Source organism: Rutilus rutilus (genome assembly GCF_951802725.1).
Source record: "Rutilus rutilus genome assembly, chromosome: 10".
NCBI lineage: Eukaryota > Metazoa > Chordata > Actinopteri > Cypriniformes > Leuciscidae > Rutilus > Rutilus rutilus.
Window position 1 is genome coordinate 6253371 of NC_140215.1, and position 22230 is coordinate 6275600.

General features: G+C 37.5%; 1 protein-coding gene across 4 annotated transcripts in view; it reads left to right on the forward strand.

Annotated features, from left to right (window-relative positions):
• hdac4 (histone deacetylase 4) overlaps positions 1-22230 on the forward strand; it is a 204453-nt gene that overhangs the window by 134205 nt on the left and 48018 nt on the right. For 2 of the 4 annotated variants that reach the window (XM_084421602.1, XM_084421605.1), the window contains 8 exons: positions 7905-8033; positions 8246-8370; positions 9196-9312; positions 9581-9779; positions 12213-12406; positions 16800-17006; positions 20770-20956; positions 21093-21226. In XM_084421602.1, the coding sequence (XP_084277728.1) occupies positions 7905-8033; positions 8246-8370; positions 9196-9312; positions 9581-9779; positions 12213-12406; positions 16800-17006; positions 20770-20956; positions 21093-21226 (1292 nt within the window). The remainder of the gene's footprint in view (positions 1-7904; positions 8034-8245; positions 8371-9195; positions 9313-9580; positions 9780-12212; positions 12407-16799; positions 17007-20769; positions 20957-21092; positions 21227-22230) is intronic. The other 2 variants (XM_084421603.1, XM_084421604.1) reach the window with 1 other exon arrangement.

Below are 22230 nucleotides of genomic sequence, written 5' to 3' on the forward strand. Positions count from 1 at the left end.
TCTGGCTGGCAGAGTGCATTCCTGCAGTGGGGATACGGAGAAGGAGGGTGGCCCAGGCCTTAACCAGAACTGTTTGACGCTCTCTTTCCCTCCATACCGCCCCTCTCAGGACAGGCCAGAGTCTGTTTTCTCACGTCTCACCTAACCGTCCGACATCTGGAACCTTGGCTGTTGGCAGCTGCAGGAAGTGTGATGTTGTTTTAGGACAGTGAGGTCTGCAAGATGTCCAGTGCCATGAATGGTGCAAAGACGGTTCCTCGTCTGTATGTATGTCATGATTTTCTAATAGTGGTGACCAGTGTTTTGGGGGGTAATACGTTAGAGGTTGTGTGATCAAAGAGCTTTTTTAACTAACGAGTGTTGCTTTTATAGTTATTTTGTTCGAACAAGAAATGCATGTTACATAATCAGATTTTTTTCCTAATCTAATGTCAGTTTTTTTTAAATACATATGTAATCAGATTTTTACCCCACAAGAAACACGTATGTAAAATTTTATGTAATATGATTTTTTGTTCACAATCAGATTTTTTTACGCCGAAAGTGATTCATTGCTCATTACATTTACACAATATCAGTTTATTTTCTTTAAAAGAAGTAACGTTATGTAATCAGATTTATCACATAATTTTCACAGTATCGGTTACTTTTTCAAACAAGTAATTATGTATTCAGATTTGTTCCACTAATTTATATAATCAGATTTTTCCACGAATTCACTTATTAAATGGACACAATATCAGGTACTTTTTCAAATAAGTAACATTACTTTTACATGTAATGCATAAAATAACATAATAGTTGTTAAGTACACAAATTTTACACTTTCAAATAAATAATGTTAATTTCCCATTTTTTTAGTATGAAGCAGCCAAAAATAACACTGTGTCTTTGTCATAAACTTGGTCATAAGCACTGGCTTTGTCTTGTTTCTGATGGTTATACCACAGAATAAAAATAAAATAAATTAAAAAAAAGCAACTTTTTGTCAGAAATGTAACATTTGGATTTGTGATGCTTTACGTTGTTTCTTGTGAATGTGAGATGGGGATTCAAAAAAGTAGAGGAAAAATAACCTGACTTTGCAATAAAAAGTAATGCAATATTGGAGCATGTTACTTTTTAAAGTAACATTCTTCAGCAGTGGTGTTGACACGTTCTTCCTTTCCTCGCTAGGTGTGAATGTATCCTGTAAGTATGTGACTCAGCGAGAGCTCTTTTGTTTCATTCATGCGTTCTCTCTTCTGAACGTGTTCGAGCAGGCAGGAAGGTCACAGAGCTGACTTTTTGCGCAGAGCAGGCTTGCAGCAACTGTGACTCTTTTGCTGCGTGACTCATTCTTTTACATGTCATGTACAAAGTGTTTATTCCCGGCTCAAAATATGATTTGCTCTTAACCGCCTTAGGGCAGTGTGTAGATGAGTAGAGTCTGTTATGCCTCACTTTGTGAAACGCAAGTTGTACTTGCTCTAATTTGATCAGAAATAGGACACTTTTACAGAAAATGAGTTTGAGACATTGCACAAAGCATTGCCGTTGCACTTCTCATTTGTACTCCGTATGAATCGCCTGCAGGTTACATTGAAGTGCTCTTCACATTTATGTTGACACGTCAATTTTCACTAGGGAATGTACAGAATTAGAAAGCCGAGGATGGAGAAATCTGGAAGGAATTGAGCTTGAGCTTTAAACACAATTACACTAATCAGCCTGGAGGTAGCAATTTGTGACCTAATACCTGCTAATAACAGCTGGGTTTCAGGCTGGTGAACAGCAGTAAAGGACAGAAGCAGATGTCGCGTCTACCAAATATTTTCCGTCATTGACTGTTTTTTTGTGTGTGTTTTTTTAGCAGTGATGGAAAAATCTGAAGGTCGTCCGTCATTTTGACAGATTACACTGAGGGTGATGTATTCTAACATGTAACTGTAATTCCCACCCCTGTCCAGTTGGTGGCGTGTGCGCTCCAGTATGGCAACAGAGTTCTGCCTCCAGAACAAAATTAAAACTGCCACGAGAAGTCATCAGTCAGAGGCAAAGATGCAAAATCTAATGAGTTGCCTCTGCATTAGTCTCCCTTGATGTGTTAGATTACACACAGGCGAGCATCCAGTTTAAGTCGATGTGGACCTGGAGGAAGATTTGAGTTCAGGAAGATACAGAGCTGCGATGAGCTTAGTTCAGTTCATTTTTTACGGTTTGTTCGTATTACAATCGGAATTTTATTTTTTAAATATATTGTATTGTTCATAGTTGTTTTAGATTAAGTTTACATGACAACGATGTACTAAAAACTGAAAAGTTATTACTTTCCGGTTTTCGTGTACAGACGATAATGTTGTCAAAACACGGATTTGCGAAAACAATTAAAAACATGGCAGGCCAGTAGTTGGCGATGTCACTTTGTAAAGAAAAACTATGCGCTTGTAGACTGGACACGTAATACGCATGTGCATGACATCACCGGTTTCACAAATTCGCTTTTTTGTAGTTTACAAAAGACAATAACAGTATTTAATTTTAAAAAACGTGCACTTTGAAACCCATTTGTAAATGTTAGTGTTTTCAGGCTCCCAAAACACTCTTGTTGTGTAAATGAACGGCCAAAACTTTCCAAGTTTTCCCTTTTTAGTTGAAAACGTTGTCGTTAAACGGCCCCTTAGTGGCCTCCGCTGTCACTGCGGAAAAACAAACCTTCATCTTCTTCGTGTGGTGTTGAACATGAAAAGTGACACAGTGACTGTTCATCTCTTCCTAAATAAATAAATAAAACAAAAAACAAACAAAAAGTTACTAAAAGTCTTGTCTTATTAAAATATGAAACTTAAAATGACGGGGTAATAAAAGATTATGACGGAATTTTTACGACCCCGTCCGTCAAAATGACGGAAAATGAGAAAGTCTAATGCGACCTCTGGATGGAAGAGTGCACAGGTCTGTGGTTTACTGTGTTTCTTGGATAATAGTTCATTATCAGGTCTACCAAAAGCGCTTGAGGAAGACGGCCAATTAGCGTTCGGTACCAAATTGATATTTATTCGATTTTAAAAGCGTAACAATACCAAGTTTTCTGTTGTATAGAGTACTGATGATATCCCGCTGATAAGCGGCCACTTTCAAACGCTCCCGTGTGTATTTGTGTGAGCGCTCTGTGTAGAGCATCAAAGGTTTCTATTTACAATGTGTTTTTGCAGCATTGAGCACTGTAGCCAATCACAGACATGTTTGTTGAGCGCGTGAACGCAATGGCCAATCGTAGGCGTTGAAGTTAGTCTGAATCCACTCTATACGGGGGTCTCCTGTTAGAAAATAATAATCTTGTTTAAGAGTTCTTAGACTGCTTAAAATGCTTAGACTTAAAACGGCCTTGTCTACCGCTAATGAGTATCCATGCCCTACCCTGAACATGATGTCCACTCCACACGACTGAGAGCTCATTCCCCTTATCTGGATCTAAGTGCTTTTTTAATAGCTGTAGGGTGATGACTTCTGCATGTCATTTCCTGTCGGCTCTGTTGACAACTTGTCCTAGCTAACACACTGCCTGCATGCTCTTATCAGACTGATAACTCCTCCAGATCTCTTCAGCAATCATCATCGTCATGAAAATGTACCTTCAAAATCGTTTCTTGTATTTCATGTTCTGAGATTTAATGCATCAGCTTGTGCTCTGAGGTCCTTCTCGGTGCTCTGCAGAAGCTGATATGCCAAGAAGAAGCAAAAAATAAGGGATAACAAAAAATATATATAATATATTTATTAATAGACTGATGTTCATTTTTTTAATGCATTGTTATCATTTGATATTGGCCAATATTGGATATTTATTTATGCACGGTCATTTTGCCGATTTTTGCATTTACTCTGTTACATTTGTTGCCATCTAACATAATTTATCGACACTGTTAAATGTAATCTTTAGCCAATTTCAAAGATTTATAATTGTTTGATGCTTAAATTAGCTTGTAACGTGTGAAACAATTGTTTTTTAGGTCTAAATTTTAAATGTACAAACAATGTATTTTTATTTTGGTCACTTGTTTTTTCGGCCATAAAATGAAAAGAAATATTGGCTTATCGATTTTAATATCTGCATCCCTAGTGCTTTTTCTGTATTTTAGTTAAAGTTGAAACGGAAGTTGCAATAGTTTTTTCTTCCCTATTGTGATGATATTATTCTCGAACAAGAAAAAACTGTCGGGCAGGGCTTGATTTTGTCCATTAGGAATTGATTGGAAGGTTGTGGTTTGCTATTGGTCGATCTCATGTGAGTGACAGGTTGTCCCGCCCTCGCGCCAGTGAACACGTCATCAGAGAAGAGATATCGCTGCAAAAGGAAGGGGAAGTTAATTTGATTAAAGATCATGAGGGTACATGATGGGTTCAAAAATTATGTTTATGGATAATTCATTTATTATAAATACTGTAATTTAAAACAAAAACAAAAAAACAAGACTTGTCAGTTTTGATTTCATGGTGACTTTACAACCTTGTTACAACCTTGATGTTGATCTTTGACTTTGTGAAAATAGTTTTCAATCTTAGCATTATCAAACTGCCCGGTAGGGTCACCGTCACCCTTCAAGAGTTGAGTCTGAAGCAGACGTGTGCGAGTGTGTAACATCAGCAAATATCACGGGCCACTGCAGCGGACGTGTCAGAGTTCTGGAACAGACACACTCGCATGCGGTTCTGCCATCTCAACAGTTTTTAGAAGAGGCAGGTGAGAGTCAAGGGCCTCGAGTCCTCTTTGCTGTCAGTGAGAGAGCTCATCCATTCCCTTTACGGCTGCCTACTATGGCCTATATTTCATGCTAAAACTATTACAGTTCATCAAGTGGTCAAACTGAAGCTGTACAGCTTGGGATGTAGTTGGGTGCAGTGTTTGTTTCATCATTTACTCAGTTCGTAGATCAATGGCTGTTGGGTTTTGAATCTCAATTTAAATGCGCGACGAAACAATATTGAATCTAGCTTTGCGGTGTTGCTCACTTGCGGTGAAAAGTTTTGTAATTGTAAAAGTTTTGTTTCTACTTTTTATTATAAGCCAGATGGCATAAGATTGACACATGGTAAGCCGAACAAGGCTTATGTTAAATTTACTCCTGTCTTTATTACAGCTCCTGTTTCTCCACCCTTGCTAATGCAGGGCATTAATGGCAGCATGCCTAGCTTTCTTTAACATAGATGTCTGGGAATGTTTCCTACCACTTACCAGAAGTGCCATCCTCATATCTACCTAGTTTGATAAGTATAACCACAAGATTGGCTTTTCAGAACAGAGTGCTCTTGAGAGAAGAAGTGATGGAACCTTTGTGAACACCTGCCTATTAGTGGCAGTGGCATAGGTTTTTACATTGAACATTCATTTGAACCCATCTTTAACAACGTGTTATGACTCATTATGACTCATATTTATAAGATGTGCATTCATTCTGATGTTTATTTCTGTTCTGTGAAGCAATGCAGAAACATTGCGCTGTTAACTTTTATAAGCATCATTAATAGTTCAACATCACTTGCATGAGTTTTCGAACCCAGTAGCGGTCAATGCAGCATTTCATATCCCAAAAAAAGAAGAAATAATCCGAATTTTTTGCCAAACCAAATACAATTTTATATTGTATTTTTACATTAACAATGCAATTCATGTTCTATTTATTGAAAAGTTTGTGTTTTTAAGCATTTTTAAATGAAGTAACAATTGAAACAATATATTTGATTTGTGAACTAATGTTCAGCTGTTCTTTTTATGGTTAACTTATTTTTCAGATCATCAGTCATCAAGCTTGATAAACACTGGTCACAAACACTAGGCCTAACTTTAATTTCAGCAAACTGATTGCTCACTTAAAAACCCCACAATCATCATGTTTTCAGGCCATTTCGAGTTTGGTTTTACGTGACAAAGCAGTGATATGTGGGTGAGTTGTTTACTTTTGAATAAGTCTTCCCATTAACACCGTAATGTTTTTCATTCAGACCTATTTGCAAACGCGCACCAAAACGAGGCAGGATTTATCGCACAAACCAATCATATCCAATCAAAACCAATCATATCCAGTCATAGCACGATGGAGGCATTGCCTCCTCTCACGTGACTTTCCCCCATTCATTCTCAATTACCCCCCTCCAAACCCAGCTCACACTTTAGGGGGTCTGTTAAAAGTCAATGGGCTCAGGGGAGGCAAGAGAGTCGCGGCGTCCCGCTGTAACTTTCCCTGTTGGTGTCGCTGTTGGACACTGTTACTTTAGAAAACGAGTGATTTATAAAAAAAATTATGTCAGATTTTGTAATATTTGTGTTGTTTTATTTTTGTAATATGGATTATTTTCTCATCCAATTTTTTTTTTAGTTACTGCCTCCCTCTATATATATATAACTTGTTGCTATTCATTAAATAATATGATCTTGTACAACATTTAATATAAGTTTTACCCAGATATAATATATATTAATTATATATAAGTTTTAGTTTCTTAGCCCATTTATATCTTACCCATTCCCGTTTTAAGCAGAAATGTTTAAATAAATTGTTAGGTTTATGCTTAAATACTTGGGGTATTAAATGGTGTGTGAAAAAAAATATATATATATCTTTTCAATGGCTGGAAAAGCGTGCCCCTTAACACTCAGGGCAGATCTGTGTGTATGATTTGAACACTTTGACAGGTTTATTCATGGCTTTTGTTAGTGTCTGCAGATGAGGTTATGTTCTAAATTACTATTGAGTGCATTGGTCCTTATGAACTTTGCGTGCTCTCATTTCTGGGCCATGCATATTTTGGCAATGGGTCACAAACAAAGCAAGGATCAAGCGCCAAAGCACAATTGGGGCAAGAGAGCGATCGAGAGGTCTTTGTTGGAGTATGTGAGCAGGTGAAAATGTCAGCCGTGGCTAATGGGAGAAACGTCAGTGCCTGGATGACAGCTTCAAATAGGCATGACCCTCTCGGTGAGCTTTCATTTTATTAATTGCTGGCCAGGCCTGTGCGTGGCCTCAGTGGCAGGCCTGTTCTGACACGCTATGTCGCACTCCCTAGAGCATGTGTTTGCAAACTGTTTGACTGAAAGCACTCGGAACCAAGGGTATTCATTTACAGTGTTTACACTTAGACAGACTTGATTAAACTTTTGGGCAAGTTGCTGTGCCAGGCTGGAAGTTGTTCAAATGCTGGATTGCACCATTGTTTTTCAACTGGAATCTGAATTCACAAACATAATGAGTGACCAGAGATGGCCTCTTTTATAAGGATTAATTAGTTGCTTGGTTCAGGTCAAGCTAGTTTCAAACTACTTGCTTTTTTAACAGTTGTATTTCGCAGAATCATCTTTTCACTGCTTATGAGCAGAAATCTTTCTCAGTGGAGAATCAGGATTTTTAAGTTTTCCATCCATAAATGCATACATGCCTGTACATACATACATACATACATACCAATGACTGATTTAAAAAACTTTGTGTCATACAGTAAATTGTATATACAAATAGTGAGCTTAAGCATAAAGCATCAAATACTATGTAAAATAATCAATGTTTTATCTATTTTTCAATTATAATGAATTAGAAAAAAACATATATAATTAAATAATTACAAATTTAAATACATACATTCATTCATACATAAAATGAATGAATAAAAATCCATCTACAACCAAAACATCCCAATTCTCCACTGAGAAACATTTCTAGTTGTAATAGGTGATAAGATGGCTTTAGGGCTCATTCTAAGGAAAGGTATGCGGTTGACAAAAAGGCAGTTTTGGAACAAAGCCTAAGTGTGTGTTCTCCATTTAGTTGTAATGTCACACATCCTGCTATTTGAAAGCACTGTTGCAGGATTAAATATCTATCCTGTTCTTGCTTTATTTTAATGACTGTCCTCTTTCCGTTTCCCATTAGCATCTGAGCCTAACCTGAAGTTACGATCCAGGCTGAAGCAGAAAGTTACGGAGCGCAGGAGTAGCCCGTTGCTTCGGCGGAAGGATGGGCAGGTCACCACTGCAAAGAAACGCTCTCTGGACATGGCAGGTGAGAGCATACATCTTGAACATAGTTCATGTTTTATTCATAGTGAAAGTAGAGACATGTCAAAAAATGATTGGCAGAAGAGTGGGGAAGTTGTGTCTCCTGCAATGCTCACCACAGATCAATGACCTGACTGCTAGGCCATGATTCCAACATCCGTGCAGATTTGACTGACACCAAATTAAGCGCGTTTTTCCACACCCATTTTCCCTCAGAATCGGCATGTAGCAGTGCTCCTGGTTCCGGTCCAAGTTCACCCAACAACAGTTCAAACAACATTACCAATGAGAATGGCATCGCTGGATCCATCTCCAACAGTCCAATGGAGGTACAGAGCACGGTATACATCACCAGCTGTAGTGTGACTCTGACTTTTTGGGTGATGAAGCTATGACCACAACTGGTTAAGATCACGATAGCATGTAGACGTTTGCAGTGAGTAAAGTTATTATCATGGTAAACTTTCCCAAACTGGGGTTTGCCAGGGTGTTCGTAAGTTGATAAAAAGCTAATCAATAATTTTAAAATAAATACAGTCATAAACTATTATTATTCATATGATATAGATTTATATATATCTATATAAATATCTATATATAAATTATTGATATAATAATTGAAATATATATATATATATAATCACATTCATTCATATTTATATATACTTTATAAATAGATTGATGATTAAAAAAATAACTAGAAATTACATTAGCATTATTATACAGATGAATGTGCTATGGTATCTTTGCCACCGTTTTATAAAAGCCCTTTTTAAATGATTTGTTTTTAATTATTTTTCACACTTTCCTTCATTGTGCCTTAAGCCTCTTAATTAGCATTACATATCTGCAACACATGGCATCTTTCTTTTGGCTTATTGGAGTATTCTTAAATGGACCTGTAAATCTCTTTACTTTTTAGTTTTAGCTCCGTTTTATTGGTGGTCACACTTGTCATGTTGCTTTGGGAAGTGTCCTGCAATTTTCCTGGCTGTTTCCATGCATGTTTTTCAGACGTCGACAGTCTCCTTCTGTAGACGCGTCCCGCAGGGGTCCGGAGAGCGACCAGACAGAGCTGTTTGTTTTTATCGGTGGGGTTTATTTATCTGTGCATATGTTTGTGTGTGTGTGTGTGTGTGTGTGTGTGTGTGTGTGTGTCGTTCCAGCCATCTTTGGCACACAGACTCGCCGGCAGAGAGGGTCCTGTTAGCCAGCTGTCTCTGTACACATCGCCCTCCCTTCCCAACATCACCCTTGGCCTGCCAGCCACCGGCCCTTCCAGCGTGAGTCCATCTTTCTTTTTCTCCATCGGGGGGCCGGCCCTCTTGCGTGCGCTCATAGAGACTCCATTGTCTGGACCGTCAGGTTGCCACATGTGGCTTTTCAGCACCAGTGGCATTTCAAAAAGAGCCTTTTGAGAGACAATGGCTGACCACAGCTTACTGACGCAAGCAATATCCTCACACAAGAATTATTTACGGGGGAATGTCCTCTCTTCTTTGCCCTGGATTCTTTTTGGCTTATGATCTCTCTCTCTCTCTATTCACATAGATGGCATCTGGCCAGCAGGATGGTGACAGAATGGCAGTGCCAGGAATACCCATAACCACTCCGTTCATGCCAGGAGCCCACCTGCCGTCTTACCTGACTGCCTCCTCCTTAGAGCGGGAGAGCGGCTCGGCACACAACACACTCCTCCAGCATATGGTGCTTCTGGAGCAGTCAGCCGCTCAGAACTCCATGGTCGCAGGTCAGTCTCAGTCATAATAACCAATATTGATGTTACCAGGACACCTTTTACCTGCAGAGATGGGGTGAGCGCTGACTGTTGTCTCTGGTAAAAGAAAGAAAAAATGTATGCATTATTTTTCAAAACATCAGCTGACAACTGAAATGAGAAGAGAATGTCTAGAACATATTACCATAGAATATATTGCCTTGTAAATTGAATCCTTGGTACTTTAATATTATATTATATTATATTATATTATTACTCAAATACTATCTATCTATCTATCTTAGAAATACAATATATCCACTATTATGTTTCAATGTTTTATTTTACATTTAATTATTCACAGTTTCTTATATTATATTATATTAAAAATACAATATAAGAATGCACTATTATGTTTCAAAGTTTAATTTTAATTTAATTTAAATTTTTCATATTTTCTTAAAGGTATCTGTAAACGAAGCATGTAAAGTTTAATTATTTTTTTTACTTTCAATTTGTTTATATAAAAAATACAATATGACAATGTGCTATTATGTTTCAAAGTTTAATTTTTCTTGTCATTATTCACCTTTTCTTAAATATCTGTAAACTAGGCATGAGACGTGCAATATAAAAATGATAAAACATAAAAATGCATTTTTTTTTTTATTAGCTATTATTTACATTTTCTTAAATATATCCGTAAACCAGCCATATAAAGTTTAATATTCAAAATATGTTCATTTTGATTCATGTATTTGTTTGTTTGTAGTTATTATGTTTTAAACATTAACAAAAGAAGAGGGGGTGGGGAGTTATGCTTAAGTTATTATTTATTGAACAGATTATGGCATTATTTTAGATTTCAGTTGATGTTTTTGGTTGTAGGGAAATATGAAATGTTGCAGTTCTCCAGACTCTGTTTCTGATGTAGCTCCTCAGTAAAGGAAATGTCTTATTTTCTTTGAAAGGAAGGAAGTTTGGTCCCACTTAAAAATGTTCAGCAGGTTCACATTGGCACAGCTTACCCTAAAGCATCTGACACACTTTACACCACTGCTTCCATTTTGGGAAAAACGTTAGATTTAATCATTAATCTTTGCGAGTGTTGTATTACTCAAATGTATTATTCGCATGGTTCGTTGATTCTCGTAATACACAGACATTTCTCACATTTGTGACATAATTTCCCATTATTTGCACATTATATCTCAAAATTGCAGCAAAGGGGGGCCTCCAAACAGGCAGGTGCCCCGGGGCCTCGCGGGATCTTAATGCGTCGCGCTCCGTTCTCCCTGCGGTTGTCATGCATTTATTGGTTGTAATTAGTCCAGCATAGGTTATGCAGCGTCCTTTATAAATTGGATTCAATTTCCTCCGATACGCACTAAAGAAGGCTCATTTTAATCAAATTAATCATAGGCGGTGTTAATTAGCCTCCTGATGTGCCAGGAACGGCTTCACGAGAGACGGGAGAGGGAGGCTGGCAATAAGGAGAGGTCAATACTTATCCTGAGGATGAGAGAGAGGGACGCCTCACTGGCGCAGTCAATTCTGACTAATGATTTGTGCCATCATAGACCATCACGTTAAAGAGCTAACCTTTTCTCCAGCCACTGTTGTCAGGGAGATGAGCAAATGCAGTGCACAGGAAGTGTACAAACAGGAAGTGTCAAGCCCCTGGGAGGGACGGAGAGTGTGTCTGAAGCGGAGTGGCGCAATAATGGCAATTAAAAAAATGTATGAAAAAAAAATAAACGTTTTCTGACTGAATAGATTTTGTTCCGGTGATCCATCGTTCAGTGTGTATATATATATATTTATATTTACATTTACATTTACATTTAATCATTTAGCAGACACTTTTATCCCAAGCGACTTTCAAATGGTGAGAGCAACAGGAGCAATTAAACTAAAAATAGATAACAAAAAGTGTTGTGACCCTTCCCAGTTTAGTCTAACGGAGTGTATATATATATATAAATAAATATAAATATACATAAATACATACGCAGTTTTTATATTTTACTATATAAATATTCAATTTTATTTTATTATATACAATGTTTGTATTTTATCATGTGTATTATGTCATGTTATCTATATTCTTTTTGTTGCACATATTTAGGACGGTATGTTAAGTTTGAAATCGTTACACTTTAAAATCTCACCTCAAGGTCTGTGTTCTGTTCCATTCTGTAGCATTTTTGAATGACTTTTACGAAGGATCTTGCCAGTTTTGTGTGCACTAGATGTTTCACAAGCGACCCGTGGGCATGTCGCCTAAAACTGAGACGGAGATGCGCTTAAATCTTCAGTCGTGCGTGTATTCATGAAACTTCACCCCCCCCCCCCCCCCCCCCCCCACCTCCGAGAGCAAAAGCGGGCAAAGGTGTTAATTAGTTCTGGGCTAAGTGCTAACTAGAATCTGCTGTGTAACCTAAAGCCCATGTGTTGTGTCCCCAGGCCTGGGTGGCGTGCCCCTGCAGTCCCATCCCATCCATAAGCTCCGGCAGCATCGGCCCCTCGGACGCACACAGTCGGCCCCCCTGCCCCAGAACGCCCAGGCGCTGCAGCAGCTGGTGGTTCAACAGCAACACCAGCAGTTCCTGGAAAAACACAAGCAACAGTTCCAGCAGCAGCAGCTTCACATCAGCAAGGTACAGCATTCTGTCTGTCTTTAGCTCCCTTAATCACCATGGCAACCAGCAGGATGTGCAGTCCTTATATGGTCAGAACGGAAGCACTCTGCTAGTGTGTTTGTGTGTACGTGGGACTGCAGTCATTGCGGACCCAGACTGAATCCATGCTTGGAAGCGCAATTTCGGTGCTGAATTTTGGGCGAAATGCAGAGTTCTGTTAAATTAATTACGTTAAATTGGGTTTAAGTAACTATTTTGTCTGCTGGTCCCACCTTAAAAGATTTGTATTTTTGAAGTTTTAGAAAAATTACAATAAAAATTCCTTCGCATTTTATAAAAAGAAATGTAAAAAAAAATTAATACACAAAATATATGCACGACCACTACTTATTTTTGAAAGAAGTCTCTTATGCTCACCAAGGCTGCATTTATTTGATCCAAAATAAAGTAAAAACAGTCATATATTTTAAAATCATTTTCTATTTGAATATATTTTAAAATGTAATTTATTCCTGTGATCAAAGCTGAATTTTCAGCATCATTACTCCAGTCTTCAGTGTCACATGATCCTTCAGAAATCATTCTAATATGATTATTTGATACTCAAGAAACATTTCTTATTATTATCAATGTTGAAAACAGTTGTTTTGCTTAATATTTTTGTGGAAACCGTGATAGGATATTTTCAGGATTCTTTGTTAAATAGAAGATTTGAAAGAACAGCATTTATTATTTATATAACATTACAAAACTCACTTTTGATCAATTTAATGTGTCCTTGCTGAATAAAAGTATTAATTTATTTTTTTTAAACTGACCGCAGACTTTTGAACTGAAGTGTGTTTTGCACAAAAAAAAAATTCTTCCTAATGTTTTGCTGGAAAATTATGGATGCATATGGCTTGTCTACCTTTGTGCTTAAGCTTCTTATATAATTGTATATAACAAAGTATTGTGCAAATAAATGTAAAAAAAAAAAAAAAGCATTATTCAGTAACTATAAATCAGTATTTTTTGTATTGTACCATCTTTTTTTATTTTTTATTAAAATGCTTGATGGGATGAGCAGTTAATTCTTTCCTAAACTAAATGTCTGCATTTTTGATTCGGAACGAAGTTTGCAATGTTGTAATGAATGAAGTCTTGTTGATTTGCTTCGTGAACTTTTCATTGAAGGATTTTAAATCCCTATGGGACAAGAATGAATTTGGAAAACTACAACCTCCCCATTTTATTCCTCCTCATGTTTGCTCACGGAGTGTGTGGTGAAGTCCGTAGAGATTACTAGTGTTGGCTCATTATCCTACAGGGTTTTTGGTTTGTTTCTAATGCCTGTGCTCTTCCCCCCCACCCACCACTGCAAATGTGCATTATAGATTAGTTATGGTGGTAATCCATGCCTGCACACAAACATGTCGGAATGAGATCACTGGGTGTGGATCACCTCAGCGCTACACTCGGGGCTTCCGGGAATACGGCCTCTTTGCTCAGCAGATGTCAGAGGATTTAATGCTTCCCAAGCAATGCATACGCTTGTTTTAGATTTCAGTCCGTTCCTATATTTTAGAAGTTTGCTGTGGAGATGTGAGAAGGCATATGTTGTGAATCTGTGCATGTGGTTTTCTGCATATCAAAGTAGGTCCAGTGCATGACATCTGTGGCCTTGATTTGTGCATTTTATACAATGCATTTAGGAAAATATATGCGAAATAGATTTAAACATGGTAAAATGTTAAACTTAATAGAACGGAAAAGCGTAGCGCCAGACATTAGTCCAAAACAGGTGAATGAACAGCCCGTTCTCATCCCAAGGCGTCATATACTGACGCTTTTGACATTTCGTCTACATCGAACGCACATGGCACCCTTTAGCGTCAATATGAGACGCAGATGGATATGGGCCAGAAGGCGCCTCCTAGCGGTCTAACCCTAACCCTACCCCAGACCTAAACCTACCCATAACCGAACAAAGCTATCTGCGTCTCATATTGACGCTAAAGGGTGCCATGTGCGTTGGATGTAGACGAAATGTCAAAAGCGTCAGTATATGACGCCCTAGGATGAGAATGCATTGGAATGAATAGAATCAGATTAAAAAATTGCTAAAAAAAATGTTTTGAAACTACTAAAGAAGTTTCACACACGAGAAATAGGCCAAAAAACTCATATGAATGTATTGTTTAGAGGCCACAAATAAAGTGCAAGGTGCACGAAAACGTTTCGCGCTCCTTGCACTTTTGCACTTTATATGTGTGGCCTCTGGACAATAAATTCATGTGAGCTTTTTGGCCTATTTCTCATGTGTGAAACTTAATAGTCCATGAATGAGATTTAAGAGAATTAGAGCCGCACAATTCTGGATAAATTGAGAATCACCTTTTTTTTTGTTTCGTATGGAGATGGAATGATTCAATGACTCACTCAATTACTGGACGAATGAGCATTTTTGAACGAATCACTTGAATGAATGATTCAATGACTGGTTCATTTTTTTTAACGGTCACTTGTCGCCATCTAGAGGCGTAATGATATAATTGAAACAATATTTATCTTTGAAGGGTCAATTTATTTTCAAAAGGTGATTTGCTCTATTTTTGTTTGACAGCTATACAGTGAATAATGTCTTCATTTCTTTTCATTCAAGCTATCGTTTGGTTTCAGAAATATACTACTCAAGACTACCTTTGTGGTGCTTTATTGTCACTTCTTGAGCTTGACAGCCTTTGCTTACCATTGTTTACCAACAGAACGACACGAGAATGGATAAATAATGACAAAATTCAAGTAACTTAATTAATATTCATGACCCGAGCCATACCTGCCAACGTTTGTGTGCTGAGCTGCTAACACTGACAGAAGGTCTAGCTTAAACTTTTTTCTGAAAATTACTGAACTTTTATGACAAAAAGGCCTGGGAGATGTTTTTGTTGAGATGTTTTTGGAAAGTTTTTAAGCTTTCAAATGGTATCTAGTATCTGTGGCAACTAGACGTTTAAAAGCATGTCATCCTCGTGAGGAAATTTATGATGTTTGTCCCCAAATTTTGGATTATTCCTGTCATTTTGGCTTTGGCTGATTCCTTTTCCAAAGAAATGACATGAACATGTTCACTAAGCTGAAGGGAGAGATGTAGTTGTGGCGAGGAAGGGGGGAGGAAAACAAAGGAGAATATGAAAAAAGAAAAGCTTGTTTGGAATGAAGCACACAGATGAGGCAATTGCAGAGCGCTCTGACGTCAATTATGTTCCCTTGGCACAGTGCCAGGGGCCCGTGTTTTTACCCGACTCCAGTGTGTGTGTGTGTGTGCAGGGGTGAGGGCGTGGCTAGAGCTGTCATTGCCACGGTGATAGGGTTAGACACAGCTGTCACAGCATGAACTTGAGCCAAGAGGACAGTTTCTTTTGTTCCTGTTGTTCCAGGAATGTTATTTAATGCAACTGTAGCTTTGACTCTGAAGATCTTTGTGTGTTGCAGATGTGTTCTGAAGTCATCCTCTTATGAATTCCTTTTCTGTTGTTCAAATTTCACAACCTGTTTTACTTCCATTAAGGAATGTATTTCTAAATGAAACAGGCTATTTGATGTTTAAAAAAGGTGTATTAATAAATTAAATAGGGTCAATTTTATGCTGACTGTAAGGGCTTATGCTTTTGATCACAAAAACAAAACAAAAAAATCTGATCATTTTGACATTTTTCCTTTTTTAAAATAATAATAATAAGATATATTTGTATTTTACCCTTCGGAAAAATACACTACCATTTCATGAGCTCGGGCTCGGTACAATTTTTTTAATGTTTTAATAGAAGTTTCTTCTGCTCACCAAGGCTGAATTTATTTGATCAGCAATATTGTGAAATATTATTACAGTTTTAAAGTTTTCTATTTGAATAGATTTAAAACTGTAATTTATTCCTGTGATTCAAAGCTGAATTGTCAGCATCATTGCTCCAGTCTTCAGTGTCACATGATCCTTCAGAAATCATTTTAATATGATGACTTGATACTCAAGAAACATTTCTTCTTATTATTATCAATGTTGAAAACAGTTGTGCTGCTTAATATTTTTGTGGAAACCTTGATACATCTCGTTTTTTCCCTCAGGATTCTTTGATGAATTGAACCTTCAGACGAAATAATTTATTTGAAATTAAACTTTGTAACATTATAAATGTCTTAACTGTTGCAGTTTAATAGATACTTGCTTTTCTTCAAAAAAAGGAAAAAAGATGTTACTAACCCCAAACTTTTGAGCATTAGTGCATAATTTAGTAGCATTGCTAATTTTAGTTATTCCCAGACACTGTTGAATACACATTCCTATTGTACTCTCTAATAAAATGATTCATTTGTACGTGTAGAAGTCTGATTGATCAGACGAAGTGATGATGTGTTTCTCCACCTCTCTCAGATGATGGCTAAGCCGAACGAGCCGGGCCGACAGCACGAGAGCCACCCGGAGGAGACGGAAGAGGAGCTGCGGGAGCACCAGGGGCTGGGAGACTCCTCGGAGGGTCTTCCTCACGGGGTCATCATCAAACAGGAACCTCTGGATGAACAGGACGAAGAGTTCCAGCAGAGAGACAGACAAGTTGAGGAAGAGCTGCTCTTCAGACAGGTGAGGATCAGGCTGACCACCTGATTATTGTCTCGCATGGGAGAGAGACAAATTCAATACTTTTAGACTATGTAAATATTGATTTCCATTAGTAGGAAAGCCTATTTTCTCGGTGATAACATGCTTTAAATCGCCAGTAAGCTTTGTTAATTGTAACCATTGGCTCTGTGACTGGCACTCAGCTTCGAGTGATACAATCAGGGTTCCCACGGGTCCTTGAAATCCTTGAAAGTTTGTGAATCTGACAAAAAAAATTCAAGGCCCTGGAAAGTTTTTGAAAATAAACACTCATAGATACAGGCCCTTGAAAGTGCTTGAATTTATTTTGTGCAAGAAGTTTTCTGGAAAAAATTCCATATTATTCCGGTCCGCTAATGTGTTATTTCGTCAACACTTCGTGGCCATATTAGCTTGCTTGATTTACCTTAGTTACCCGCATTTACGCATTACGCTAAGTGTTTCCCGCGTAAGGTACTTTGTGTTGTACGTTGCCATGACGTTCACGCGCGCAAAACTGTAACAATGTATCTTATAAGGTAACAAGATATAACCTTGCTCTCACTTGAAATCTGTCCCCACATTAAGTCCTTGAAGTTGAGAGTATTGGACCTGGAAAGTCCTTGAAAGGTCCTTGAATTTGAAGTTAACTAAGGTGTGGGAACCCTGTACAATGTCGTTTATTCAGTTTACTAAATAAAATGAACTTTAGGGCTGAGTTGAAAATATTGTTTTCTCAATTCTTAATCGATTCTCATTTTGATGAACCAATATCTTAAGAATAATTTTCTTGGTCTATGCTTTTTTTTCAGTTGATGCGTGAACAACTTCACTAACATTATTTGTAGCTTTCTTCACATCCAATAAATCGCAGCAAGTTCTGTGCTTTGTTACTTTTTGATATGAAAGATATATTTATTTTGTGATTTTTATTTTTTAATGATTATATATATTTTAAACATGTTTTACTCTAAAACTGTGAGAAAATCAAAGCCATATATCTAAACAAGCTGTGTTCCAAATTTGAGGTTGATAACTGAAAAATGAGCTTTCAGTAAAATTTAGTTTGAGTGCAGCAGCGCACTTTCACTAGATGAAATTCGTCTCCCATTTGTTTCCAATGCTGTAATTTTAGACCGCAAACAATATGTTACTATATTTTTTTAGTAAATGGTTCCCAGGACCATTTAACCTTTTCGAATCATGTCCATGATTTTTGTGTGTGTGTGTGTGTGTGTGTGTGTGTGTATGTGTGGGAGTTCACACAGGTATTGCCAAAACCTTTACAAAGTTTCGTACCATTCCTGTGAAGTAAAAAAATAAAATAAAATAAAAATAAACATACAATTGTTTGGTCAAAAATGACCCAACAGCCCAGAGGGTTAATGTGTCGTGACAGAAAGTTGTAGCCACAAATGCATCATGTCTCATGTAGTCGCTCAATCAGTGTTTTAACCGCAGAAAGAAGTCAATAAAACGGCTTGTGATCAATGTCACAGAACTCTACATTTACCTCAGAAAAGCTATTCAATGTCCATAGCTCGATAGTAAGCTAGAAAAAATAATTCTCAAGAGTGGCATTTTGCTCAATATATGCACTATTACATATTTAAAACTAGATAATACAGACATATTCGATATGCAGGATACAGCGTACGTCTTGAAGGACGCGGGACAAAGCTCTCAATTTCGTGACTTTCCCGTAAAATGGGGGATATAAAAAGATATAGATATATAAAATAAAATATAAGGCTTTGTCCGTCGCTCTTGAGAATGTAGAATTGCAAAATAAATGGTGTTTCTTTGAATGGCACAGAATGAACCACAGACACGTTGAGCACCAGAAGAGGGCAGCAACAGGCTCCTATGAGGAAACAAGTGTCCTGTCGGTGGAACAAGTGCTTATTAACCATCAAGAATGATCTGTAGCTACAAGAAACTGCATTCGAAATCACATACTTACAACAGCAAAACAAACAGTATGTGACAAAAGAAGTATATCAGAATTCACAAAAAGTACCGGATGACCTACTACTTCCGGTGAGATTCTAAAATCTACATGCGATGGACACTTAACTCTCCCATGAGGCCACGGGACAGGATTTATGAATGGCAGTGAAGCGATGTAACTGACGCTGGTTGGTCACATGATAATGTAGGACGTCCGGTTTACATTCATACTACACACATTCATATATAACGTATAATATAAATAACACATATCATATAAATTACTTATTCAAAATACCTTGAGAATCTACTCAAGAGAGTATGCGATTTCGGACGCAGCCAGTGTGTCCTAGCACTTACTCAGCTGAAGACATGCGTCTGTTTTACTTAAAGCTGCCAAAAAACAATGGGAGTTTATGTCAAATACAAAAAGAGCAATTACTAGCTAAGCAGCTGTGCAAACAGTAACGTGCCAGAAGAATAGTTTAATAAAAGTGTTTTTTATTAACATAAAAATGCTTAATGTGAGTTTGTTTGTGCAATCCTTTTTAACGCATTAACTGTAAACTGCAACCACAGGTCCTGAGTGCTTAATCACCGCTTTTTAAAATGAACAGGAGGTGTGCACTTGTGCTCGACGAGATCCTTTAGGTCCAGCTCTTTTTCTTCTTAATGGGCAGCGGGGGTTTGAAACCCTCTGCGTGTTCCTGCAATCATGAAATATTCATCAGCTAAAGCTGTGTCCGTAACTGAGGATAGCTGCCAATTAACAGGCAGAGCTTATGTATGAAGAACTTCCTGAGGTTTCAGACCAGCTTCAAGGAACCATAACATTACATACTGTACAGTGATCACGGAAAAAATTGCGTCGTCTCTTAGTATAAATTGAAATTTACACTACACTGTTCAAATTTTTGGGGTCAGTAAGATTTTTGCTTTTTGGAAATTAATAATTTTATTCAGCTAAAATGCATTAAATGTAGAGCAAATATATAATGTTATAAAATATTTCTAATTCAAGTAAATGCTGTTCTTTTGAACTTTTTATTCATCAGAGAATCATGAAAAAAAAAAAATTTACATCGATAATAAAAGGATGTTTCTTGAACAGCAAATCAGCATATTAGGATCATGTGACATTGAAGACTGGAGTAATGATGCTGAAAATTCAGCTTTGCATCACAGGAATAAATTGCATTTTAAAGTATATTCAAAGCATAAACATTTATTTTAGATTGTAATAATATATCACAATATTTCTTTATATTTATATCAATGCAGCCTTGGTGAGCATAAGAGAAATCTTGCAAACCCCAACATTTTGAATGGTAATGGAAATATATATATTTTTTTGCATAATTACAAATCATTTTCATCTTCCAACCCAAATGCAATTTTTATTCTTTAAACAAACTACCTTGACCAAATGCACTTATCTGTCCTCAGACCTTCATATACTGCCTTAGAAAGCAGCATTCTTCACTTTTTGGACAGCCTAAATTTAGTCTCGAACAGCTGGATGCAAAGCATTGTGAATATGTTAAGTGTAGTTTGAAACACTCTCACCTTAATTAGCATAATAAGTGAAGTCTTTCTCCTTGATTTTCAAAATATGAAGCATTTTCGGCTTAAAACGCTCTTGTCTGTGTTTTTCAATGTATTGAGTGCCACCTGCTGGTTATTTGTGTAGCTGCAGGACGCCTAAAGCGCTTGGTTTTCATCTGTATGAAGGATGAAGCCTGTTTGTTTCCACAAATTCACTTGCAAAGTTTCACATTTATTTCAAGAGAAAACTTCTGTTGTTGTCTCTGAGCAGCAAGCTCTCCTGTTGGAGCAACAGAGGATCCATCAGCTGAGGAACTATCAGGCGTCTATGGAGGCGGCCGGACTGTCTGTGACCTTCCCAGGCCATCGGCCCCTGTCCAGGGCACAATCGTCCCCAGCCTCCGCGACCTTTCCCATTGTGGTCCAGGAACCAGCAGCCAAACCGCGCTTTACCACCGGTCAGTCACTGGATTAGATATCATTGCCATGGGATTACCAACTAAACAACTAAGGAAAACAACTAAGCATCTGGATATTAAGTATATTCATATTAGGTTGTATCCCTCCTTAAAATAAGTATTTGTGCCCCTACAGGTCTGGTGTACGACACCCTGATGCAGAAACACCAGTGCATGTGTGGAAACAGTAACATCCACCCCGAGCACGCCGGACGCATCCAGAGCATCTGGTCTCGACTGCAGGAGACGGGACTGCGCGGCCAGTGCGAGGTAATTCGTTTGCTCACATCTGTCCATTTGTGATATCATCTATCTGCTTTTTTATGATGTTTCAGCACTAAACATATTTATGTCGTCTTTAGCTTCAGCCTCCTGCTGGTAACTTTATCAAGGTGAAGGATATTTTTTCGATCTGTAGAGGGCGCTGTTCAGCCATCACTAACTCAGCCACACACTCTCTTTGATGAAACTTTATGAATAAACCAAAGAGTTTTACTCTGCGGAAAAGGGGGGAGCGAGATTGATTTGAGTGTGTTCGAGGAAAAAAAATGAGCCGGGAGAGAAAAAGAGGCATAAAACGTTCAGAGCAGAGGAAGTGCTGGTGAATTACTGCAGGGGGTCCAAATGTCTGAGACCACTTGTGAAAATACTTCAATTTAATACACAATTTTTCATTACAAAAAAAAAAAAAAAAAAAAAGAGTCTTAGTATTTGGTTTGTTCCACTTGTTCCTATAACGACAGTAGCACTTTAGCTGCGTGAACGCTACAGGTTTGCTCAGACCCTGATGATCATGTTCTCCAGCGTGATCTGAGAATGAGCCATAGAGCATCTAATGTTTCAGTGGAAGCAGCCGCATCTGGCCTTTGCACTGATGAGTAACATTTTCCATTTTAATGAGATTAGTAACCTAAAAATTAGTTTCTGCTTACCAAGGCTGTATTTATTTGATCAAACACACAGTAAAACAGTATATATATATACACACAGTATATATTGTGAAATATTACTGCAATTTAAAATAACTTTTCTTTTTTAAAGAATAAATTTTAAATTTGTGATGCAAAGCTGAATTTTCAGCATCATTACTCCAGTCTTCAGTGTCACATGATCCTTCAGAAATCATTCTAATATGATGATTTGCTGCTTATTATCAATGTTGAAAACAGTTGTGCTGCTTAATATTTTTGTGGAAACCGTGATACTTTTTTTGGGATCCTTTGATGAATATAAAGTAAAAAAAAAAAAAATTGCATTTGTTTGAAATAGAAATC